At 39.7% G+C, this 10,868-nt stretch overlaps 1 protein-coding gene across 1 annotated transcript; it reads right to left on the bottom strand.

The window, feature by feature from the left end:
* Positions 1-7,423: 7,423 nt before the first annotated feature.
* Positions 7,424-8,104, bottom strand: LOC138905851 (uncharacterized). Its single transcript, XM_070194368.1, has 2 exons — positions 7,840-8,104; positions 7,424-7,581 (listed from the first exon to the last, which is right to left on the bottom strand). Exons 1-2 carry the CDS (start codon positions 8,102-8,104, stop codon positions 7,424-7,426), a joined length of 423 nt encoding a protein of 140 aa, XP_070050469.1.
* Positions 8,105-10,868: the final 2,764 nt, after the last annotated feature.

Below are 10,868 nucleotides of genomic sequence, written 5' to 3'. Positions count from 1 at the left end.
TCGGGTTTAAAAATTCCAAAAATGAAGCTCCAGAACAGGTTCTGCGGTCACATATGCGACCGCATAATGTTTATGCGGTACGAGAAATGACTGCGAAAGGTGGCTCTGGGAACTGGGCTGGCCTGCTTCACTCTGTGGCCGTTATGCGGCTCGTAGACCTGTTCTTTGGTCGCATAATGTGCCGCAGAACCTCCCTCTGCAAAAGTCTAAGGATGACTATGCGACCAAAGTGCGGCCCGCGAAAAGGTTATGCGGTCGCATAATTGGCCGCGAAATTGACATAAAAATGTCCCCGAAAATGGCCTCACTCTGCTACCATTCTGCGGTCCGCAGTGGGCTGCAGAAATGCCTACTTCTTCCCACCATTTTCCTTCAACTCCCCAGGCACTAATCAATCCAAAAAGTCTGAACTGCGGTGAGGAATATTTACTACTATTAACCTCCACGCCTGCCCCGGCATCACGGAATCCCGATTTTTAGGAAACATTTCACGGGGCCTTACAAGTATGAGCATCAAGGGAGAAAAAGAATGAAATAAACAATGAAGAGTGATGGCAAGTCTCTCTAGCCCCCTAAAAAAATGCCTCTAAGGGTTGGTAAATGTGAGCGAGGAAATTGAAAACAAATGGAGTGCTTAAGGAAGGGTGTTACCACTTATCCCCTATGGTATCTTATCCTAATCCAAAAGCCTTCATTACAATCTGAAAGAAGTCCTACTTGATTTTGAACCGAGTGAGCTTACATTAGTGGAGATCTACATGAGGGGTAAGCCTATGGTACTTGAAGCCTTACATGTGACATTCCTTTGTGAGAGAAGAGTGAATCCTTCATTGCTCTAGAAATTGAATGTTAATTCTTGAAGTGAGCATGGAAAAATGAAGTTAGAGGAGGAAGAGTTTGGATTCCACCATGACCTACATGATAGAACAAGAGTCCTTGATGAGTGAAGTCAATTCTTGAAGCTCAAATGTCACATTAAAGTTATACGCACGTAACATATTTTTTGTCACCTTGTTGATAATGCAGGAGTATTATGGGTAATTGTTGGTCCCAACTGAATATGAATAGCTTATAATTGACTCTTTGAAATGACCTTTCACTTAGAGGAGGTGGGAGCTAATCTATTCGCTTGAGGACAAGTGAAGACTTAATTTTGGGGGAGTTGATAAGTTTGGATTTTAACCACTTATTAGTACCTTCTTGCTTTAGTTTTAGTCCAAAAGTATTGAATTTTATTCCCAAAGCTAATGAAATTATGTAAATTGCAGGAATGTTAGAAGATTGGAGCTTAACGAAGAAATCTAACTCAAAAAGAAGTATTCCATCTCAAAAGGGCAAGAAGGAGAATTGCAGGCAAAAGTTCATTCTGCAAAAGGAATTCTGCGGCACCGGAAGAAAGTGCGGTCTGGAGAAATGCACACGGGGCTGTAGAAAGAGCCCTGAAAAGTTCAAAGAAAGTGCAAAAAGACCAAGTGGGAAGCCTCGTCAAAGTGCAGACCACAGTCAAAAAGTGCGGCCGCAGAAGCTGAAGTGAAGCCGCAGATGGAATTGTGCGGCTGCAGAATTCCTCCTAACTCCTGAGATGAAGAAAAGTGCAGACCGCACATGGAATTGTGAGTCCGCAAATCCTCCCGAAGTGCATTTTTGTCAGCGAATATTTGGGCACTATAAATAGACGGAAAACACTTTTTTAGGGCGAGTTTTATATTGTAAGCAGTTGTAGCGGTTATATTTTACCCTTTAGGGAAAGTAGTGACAAATATTGGTGAAAAATCATTAGTTTTATCATTTAAATATAGTTTATGACTTTAATTACTTTTTCTAGTTTATTTTCTTTGCTTTCTAGCATGAGTAGCAAGATTTTATCTAGGGTTTTGACACAACCCTAGTGTATAAACTTTATGGGTTATTAATTTTAATGCTTGTTTATGATTAAGTATTTATTATTTATCCTTTTTTATGCATTATTTCTAGAATTAATGATTGCAAATATTGATTCATGCCTTTTTCACTTAGTTCTTACTTGAGAAAGAGGAACTTAGTCTAGGAAAACTTGGCTAACAAGGAATTGATCTAGTTAAGGTTTTGGGGTAGTTTAATTAAAGGTCTTGAACAAGAGATAGGGAAAACCCGACTTGGACTCATATCAATTGTTTGGATTTTTACCCAATTGAACTTGAGAGAGCCAATTTGGGCATAACCACTCTATAACTGAGAGGTATGGAGTGGGTACTTGAGAATTGAGAGTTATATTACACCTCAATCCACAAAACAAGCATTAACTTAGTTTACCCATTAGGTTTGCACCTAGGTGAAGGTTACACCCCTAGGATTTTTCCCAATTGATTAAAAACACCAAAAAAAAATAATTATTCTCTTTCTAGACACTTTCACGTAGTTTAATCTCTTAGTGTTAATTTGGAAAACAATCACCCTTTGTTTGGAAGCTTAATTTAGTTGTTTCACGTGCTCTTTTCAAGTATCTACCTTAACACCCTTCATAAACTCCCTGAGGAATTCGTCCCTGACTCTAGTTGGGTATTTTAAATGCAATGACCGTTTCCACTCACTATTGAGTGTGGATTGGACGTGGATCAAGGACTAATTCCGGCATCTGAACAAGAACTGTAGAAGTATAGCATGTGTACAACCGACCCCATGTACTCTGTAAGTGCCGAGCCTAACCTCGACGAAGTAGTATCGAGGCTATGAAAAGACACTCACATTAAACCAAAAGGGCCCTAGAATAACAAAATCTCAAATCTCATATCATAATACCGAGTACAATCTCTAAAGCCACAAACAACTCACAACACATCAAATCTATTGCGGTGCGCAACCCGATCCCACCAAATCATCATATGTTCATATCATACTCCGTCCTTATTTCTTCATATAATATCATTTTGTTTCAATACAGTTGCGGAGTGCCACTCGATCCCAACAATTACAATAATTATCGTTGTGGCATGTAACTCGATCCCAAACAATAATATAAATAGTTGTTGCGGCGCGCAACCCGATCCTAAGCAATATGAATTAAGCGAACATACTACAACCAACTACGGGGTATCAGAAAATAAAATGCAATAAAGGAACTAAACAAAGAAAGTCACAAAGCGGATAAAATAGTTATACGATAGCACACAAAATCAAATAGCAAGTAATGACAGTTGATAAATAAAGACACAGATACAAACAATCAATTAGCAATTAAGGCATGTAACGGATAAAGGCATGAATTCAACAAGTAATTGCAATTAACAATTAAAGCGTATAACAATTAATAACATGGATTAAATAAGGAGAGCAATAATTGAAAACAACAAATAAATTTCCCAACCCGCGACTATGTATATAGACTCGTCACCTTGCATATACATCGTCCCCACACATAAATCAAGTAGAGATTAAACCAATCAAGTCCTAATTCCCTAGTGTCAAAGTTAAGCACAATACTTACCTCTTTCCGCAATCAAATCAACACTCAACCACGGTCTTTCCTTTAGATTTAGCTTCCAAACTAGTCAAATCTTGCCAAATATGGTTCAAATAATTCAAAATAAGCTTTAGAAACTACTCACAGGTGAAAAGGATTCTATCTTTAATTAATTTGGAAAGAAATCAACAAAAGTTAACCTCGGGCGCGCTTGGTCAAAACTTGAGATTCAGACCAAAACCTGATTACCCATTCACCCCCGAGCCCTGTTATGTGATTTGTTTCGAAATCCGAGCTTAATTTGAGGTCTAAATCTCAATTTTTTAAAATTCCCAATTTCTACCCAAATCCCTAATTTCTACCATGAAAATCCTATATTTGATGTTGAAAATACATGAAAAGTATTGGGCAGTCGAAAGGAAATTGATTAAAGTTGCTTAGCAATGATTTTGGAAAGAAGAAACTCTTGGAAAATCGCCTCTAGAGTGTTTAGGGTTGAGAAATGACTTAAAATGAGCTAAGTCCCGATTTTCCCTCTTTTACCCAGCTACAGATGTAGCAATTGCGAACTCTTGTTTGCAATCGCGACTGCCGCAAATGCAAAATACAGGTTGCAAATGCGAACAATGCGTCATAATCCCAGAAGTCGTGAATGCTATAATTTGTTCCCAAATGCGAATTGTCACCCCTTCACAAATGCGGACAACTACTTTGCAAATGCGAAGATTTCTTAAGTTTCTAGGAGTCGCAAATGCGACCAAGATGCTCGCAAAAGCGGTCCTAGCCAATTTGCGTATGCGAACCATTTCCTCGCAATTGTGAGGTCATCCCGTCCAGGCCCTTGCCCGCAAATGCGAACTCATGTTCGCAAAAGCGAAGCTCGCATTTGCAAGCCTGACCTCGCAAATGCGAGATCTGCAGATCAACACCAGAACTAAAAGCACACAAGCTATTGCAATTCATCCAAGACTTATCTAATATACACACGAAACTCACCCGAGCCCTTCGGACTCCAAACCAAACATGCACGCAAACCTATAAGCATTATATGAACTTGCTCGCGCTATCAAAACACCAAAATAACATCTAAAACCACGAATCAAACATCAAAATGCATGATATTCAAAGGAATACTCAAGAACCTCTAAAATTGCAACCAAGTGTCTGATCCTATCAAACCAACTCCGTATTGCACCAAATTTTGTAGACAAGTGTCACGACCCAAACTGGAGGGCCATGACTGGCACTCGGGCCATACCTGTCGAGCACCAATGCACATTTTATCTAACCTTTCTTGTTATCTATAAGGGCCGACGAGATCAATATAAATGGTAGACATGAATCCTAAACATCCAAAAATGACAGATAATGGTATGAACATATATAACATGGGCCGACAAGGCTGTCATGAAGCTATGTATAAGGTACGAGCTGACAAGCTGCCATGAGAGACTACACACCAAAAATCAGTCGACAAGGAAATCCAAAATATACATGAGTCGACACATGTCTATGAGCCTCTAAAGGAACATAAGTGCTGTAACATTGTTGGAACAGGGGCCCGACATACCCATAATGTCTATAACAAAAATGCATACCAAGACCACGGCAAGTCCGGAGAAGGGATCTCGCCTATAACCGCTGAACTAGGTAGCCTACTATGGTGGGGGAGCTTCGCCTACCTGTCTATTAGGACCTGCAGCACGACATGCATCGTCCACAAATAAAAAAGAGGTCAGTACGAATAAAGTACTGAGTATATAAGGCAGGAAAGCATAAGTAAGAACAGTAATGTAAACATGGATAGAGAGAATACAACCTGTAACATCTAGGTACCTCTGAGGGCTATTGACATGAAATGCATGATACATATATATATATATATATATATATATATATATATATATATAAACTTTTAAAACATACACCTCTATGGGCATCATCATCATCATATTGTACCAGGCCGTAATAGGCTCGGTAAAAATGTACCCGACCATCATAAGGCTCAGTAGAATTGACCACGTGGAGATCGATAAAACCCAATTGATCAGTGGTTGCACAATAGGTGCCGTACCCGGCCGACTATAGCGCGAATCGGTAGAGTAAAATAGATACATATATATGATGCGTGCTGGACTCATTGGAATCACATTTTGAACCTTTCGGAGTGACATAAGGTCGGTATTCTCCGTACACGTTATTAGGATTAACTCTTCATCAAGAATCTTATAAGAATCAGGAAGTACCAACAACATTGATAACATAAGAATAAGAGAAGTAACATCAACATCAATCGTTCCATAAGAAGGGAAACAATGTAAGTACTGCTAGCTTCTAAGAGTGGAGTATCTTTGGAAGCTCGTTTATTACATTATGTACAGTTGGAGTCGTGCAAAAGAAGGAAAGGGATAGCCTCACATACCTTGTATATACTTTCCAACCTCAAGCTATGCAAATGTCACAACTCCTTAGTCTACAATAAGAGAAATGACACTATCGTTATTTTTTAAGCATCGTAACTATTATGTATCGACCGCAACCTATTTTTCGATGAAACGGACAGAACCTCCCCTATTTATATGACTTCCCACAAGTTAAAACAACCACCATATATCCCAAACAACATCAATAATAATCATATTGAGCCTCACAAAATAGTCCACCAACCAACAACATTACTAACAAGCCTTTCGATATATATCTCACAAGTTCTAGCTTCAACGACTTAGCCGTAACTTGGATAATCTTAAATACATGTAGGGTAAGAGGTTTCTTACCTTTAAACAGAAACAACAACTCCAATTTGACCTTAATTGGCCACGAAATATCCCTCCAATGCTGCCACAAGAACAAGGAAGCGAAACTAGCAATCAATTAGGGTTTTACGACACTAGAATCACTTTAGAAGACTTGAAATAACTTACGGTTGATATTAAAAAGATGAGGGAATATTTTACAGAACATAAACCACTTAAAAAAACCTCCCACACGAACTGGAACAACACAAAAATCAGCAACAACATGCAGAACAAGAAACTTACTAGCACCACGGGATTCCCGACACTTGATTTGTGTTGTTTGCCCTTTGTTTTGGTCTTGGATCACGAGAGAATATTGAGAGAGTGTTTTAGGGTTCTAAGGTCTGAATATACTGAAATGGAATGACTTATAACGGGGTTGAGGCATGTTATATATATCCATATGTCTCAACCGCCTATGTGGCCCCCATAGAGAGCTGCTTGGTGCAGTCTCACAAAAACACGAATATCTCTCTACTCCGAGATCGTATTGATAAACGGCTTAGTGAGTTGTAAACTAGACTCATAGATATTCAATGTGGTGGGTAGATCACCCCATAATTCCAAATAAATAAGGAGAAAAGATTAGTAACATTTGACCTAAAGTTTAAGTAAAATTATGAGCGTAAGTTGCGACGACTTTTGTCGACTTTTGTTTCATAACTCGCTTGACATCAAGACTTATGATATGGATATTATATGATTCAAATACCTTAAACTACTACCTCTTGGGAATATTAATCACCTCTAGTTTTACCCTAAAATACGGGTTACATCATCCTTGATTCGTTTAACTTCTAATGCTTGTTAACCACTCTTACACACCGTTGTATCATTTAAGATCAATAGGATTAACTTCTTATCATCTCAAAGATCATCTCTTCTCGGATTTACGTCGACTAACTTACGGCATGATCTAACATATGCGAATATGGGTTGTAACAACCTCCCCCCCTTAGGAACATTCATCCTTGAATGTAAGGGTTTATGGGGAGTCTAACTCATCGTGGATTCCGACGGAAATTTCCGAATGAGTTTCCCCTATAAAATGGACACTAGCCAAACTTGCAAGCACTTAAACCTAACCTATGCCCTTAAAAGGCTATACAAAGCTTTATGGATATGTACATTATCTGCATATCACCATTTTGTATTAAGAAAGAGTATTCTCAAGCTATTGCTTACCTCATAGAGCCGTTTCACCTTCTAATGCATCCTGTATTCCCCCGGTATCCTCGTTATCTTTAATCTGGAACAGGTAAGGGTATTTAGACTTCATCTCCTCTTCTGCTTCCCATGCCATTTCTTTCGTATTCTTGTTCCTCCATAATACTTTGACGAAAGCTACATCCTTTGTTCTCAGCTTGCAGATTTATCGATCTAATATAGCCACTGGCACTTCTTCATATGATATATCCTCTCTAACTTACACATCTTTGATAGGGACGACCCGAGAAGGGTCGCCAATACATTTCCTCAATATAGATACATGGAATACCCGGTGAAAAAGTTACAATTCGGATGGCAGTTCTAACTCATAAGCAACCTGTCCAATTCGTCAAAGAATTTTGTACGGCCCGATATACCGCGAACTCAGCTTACCCTTCTTCGCAAAATGCATAACACCCTTTATCGGTGAGATCCTCAGGAAAACCCAATCACCAACCTCAAATTCTAGATCACGACGTCGGATATCGAAATAAGACTTTTGCCTGCTTTGTGCCATCCTCATTTGCTCTTGTATCACTTTCACCTTCTCAATGGCTTGGTGAATCAAATCCGGCCCATATATTTCTATCTCACCGACTTCGAACCATCCAAATGGTGATCTATATCTCCTCCTGTACAGTGCCTTGTACTGAGCCATTTTAATACTGGAATGGTAGCTATTATTGTAGGTGAATTATATGAGTGCTAGATGGTCATCCCAATTCCCCTTGAAATCTAGAACACATGCTCGTAGCATATCTTCAAGTGTTTGAATGGTACGTTCAGCCTTTCCGTTAGTCTGCGGATGGAATGCAGTGCTGGGATTCACTTGTGTGCCTAAACACTTCTGAAAAGACCTCCAAAAGTTAGCCTTAAATTGAGCTCATCGGTCTGATATAATAGATACCAGTACACCATGAATCCTAACAATCTCCTTGATATACAACTTCGCATAATCTTCAGCCGTGTAAGTTGTCTTAATTGGTTGAAAATGGGCACATTTTGTAAGTCGATCAAATATCACCCAGATGGAGTCAAACTTATGATAAGAGCGAGGTAATCCAATAATGAAGTCCATATTAATCACCTCCCATTTCCAGGTCAGAATCTCTATATTCTGAATCAATCCACCGGGTTTTTGATGCTCGATCTTGGACACTGGGCTACAAATTTTGTAATAGACTTCTTCATGTTATCCCACCAATACTGCTCCTTAACGTCATGATACATCTTTGTCGATCTGGGATGGATGGAATATCGGGACTAATGAATCTCAATCATAATCTTCTCTCGCAACCCTGCTACATTAGGCACACATAATCGGCCCTGTTATCTTAGTGCCCCATCTCCTCCGATCTCGAAAGCAGTAATTTTACATTGCTGAATGCTCTCTCTCAATCGTACTAAGGTAGGATCTTCATATTGCCGTGCTTTTACCTCGGCTACCAAAGATGATTCTGATGTATTCTGTACAGTAACACCTCCGTCATCAGAGTCTAACAATCTGATTCTTATATTGGCTAGCTGATAAAGCTCTTTAGTCAACCCCTGTCTACTTGCCTCAATATGTACTAAGCTTTCCATTGACTTATGACTGAGAGCGTCTGCCACAACATTGGCTTTATTGGGATGGTACAATAGCTCGACATCATAATCTTTCAGTAATTCAAGCCACCTACGCTGCTTCAAATTCAACTCCTTCTGCTTGAAGATGTATTGTAAACTCTTTTGATCTGTGTAGATGTCAACATGGATGTCGTATAAGTAGTGCCGCCATATCTTCAAAGCATATATTATTGTAGCCAATTCCAAATCATGAGTCGGGTAATTCTTTTCATGCTTCTTCAATTGTCTTGATGCATAAGCAATCACGTTCCCACGTTGCATCAATACGCACCCCAAACCTATATCTGAGGCATCACAATATACCACATAACCTTTTGTTCCTTCTGGGAGAGTGAGCACTGGCGCAGATGTCAATCGATTCTTTAGCTCCTGAAAACTACGTTCACAAGCATCAGACCACTGGAACTTGGTAGCTTTCTGTGTTAACTTAGTCAATGGTGCTCATATAGAGGAAAAACTTCTACAAACCGCCTGTAATATCGTACTAGCCCCAGGAAGCTGCGGACTTCTGACAATGTTGTAGGTCTCGGCCAATTCTTCATTGCATCAATCTTCTTAGTGTCGGCACTAATATCCTTATCAGATATCACATGGCCAAGGAATGCTACTGAGTTTAGCCAGAATTCACATTTGGAGAGCTTAGCATATAACTTACGATCCTAAAGGGTCTGTAATATTATCCACAAGTGGCCCGTATGTTCCGCCTCCGAATGAGAATACACCAGAATGTCATCAATGAATACGATCAGGAACACATCAAGATAGGACATGAATACACTATTCATGAGATCCATAAAAGCTACTGGGTCATTTGCTAGCCCGAACGACATCACCAAGAACTCAAAATTCCCATATCTTGTCCGGAAGGCCATCTTTGGAATATCCATCTCCTTAACCCTCACCTGATGATACCCTGAACATAACTCAATCTTGGAGAAATACTTGGCACCCTGGAGTTGGTCAAACAGGTCGTTAATCATTGGAAGTGGATACTTGTTCTTTATAGTAAACTTATTCAACTGTCGATAATCGATACACATCTTTAACGACAAGATTGGTGCACCCCAAGGTGAAGTGTTAGGCCTAATGAAGCCCTTATCCAGCAAATCCTTCAACTGTGCCTTCAACTCTCGCAACTCTGCCGGGGACATCCTGCTTGGAGGGATAGAGATCGGTTGAGTGTCAGGCAACACATCAATGCTAAACTCAATCTCCCTTTCAGGAGAATGGTCTGGGAGTTCATCTCGGAAAGCATCTGGAAATTCATTGACCACGTGGATTGATTATAGAGTAGGCGGCTTCACCTCCATATCCCTAACGCGAACGAGATGATAAATGTAACTGTTTGAGATCATCTTTCTTGCCTTAAGATAGGAAATAAACCTACCTTTCGGCGTAGCAATGTTCCCCTTCCATTCGATGATGGGTTCACCATGAAACTGAAACCTAACCATCTTCGTATGACAATCAACATTTGAATAGCATGAGGCCAACCAATCCATTCCCATTATCACATCAAAATCAACCATTTCTAACTCAAATAAATTTGCCGAGGTTTGACGACTACAAATCATCACTGTGCAACCTCTATATGGCGTTCTAGCAATCACAGAATCTCCTATCAGAGTAGATACCGCAAGTGGTTTACTTATCAATTCAGGTTCAACACAAAACTTATTACCCACAAAGGGTATAACAACATCCGGAGATGACTCGAGATCCCGTCGACCTACTGAAGCATAGGTTCGATTTTGAGTACCACTCAAACTCGACACTGCACCCTTACCTCTACCATG

This window comes from Nicotiana tomentosiformis, chromosome 2 (genome assembly GCF_000390325.3).
Source record: "Nicotiana tomentosiformis chromosome 2, ASM39032v3, whole genome shotgun sequence".
Lineage (NCBI taxonomy): Eukaryota > Viridiplantae > Streptophyta > Magnoliopsida > Solanales > Solanaceae > Nicotiana > Nicotiana tomentosiformis.
The sequence above is the reverse complement of the archived record's forward strand: the minus strand, read 5'-3'. Positions and strand labels throughout refer to the sequence as shown.

Bases quoted from the DNA above. Each gene is read 5' to 3' on its own strand.
- LOC138905851 (XM_070194368.1), bottom strand. From the start codon at position 8,104: ATGGCTCAGTACAAGGCACTGTACAGGAGGAGATATAGATCACCATTT. The intron at 7,582-7,839 runs GTAAGCTGAGTT...CAAAGGATGTAG, and splicing joins TATGCATTTTGCGAAGAAGG to CTTTCGTCAAAGTATTATGG.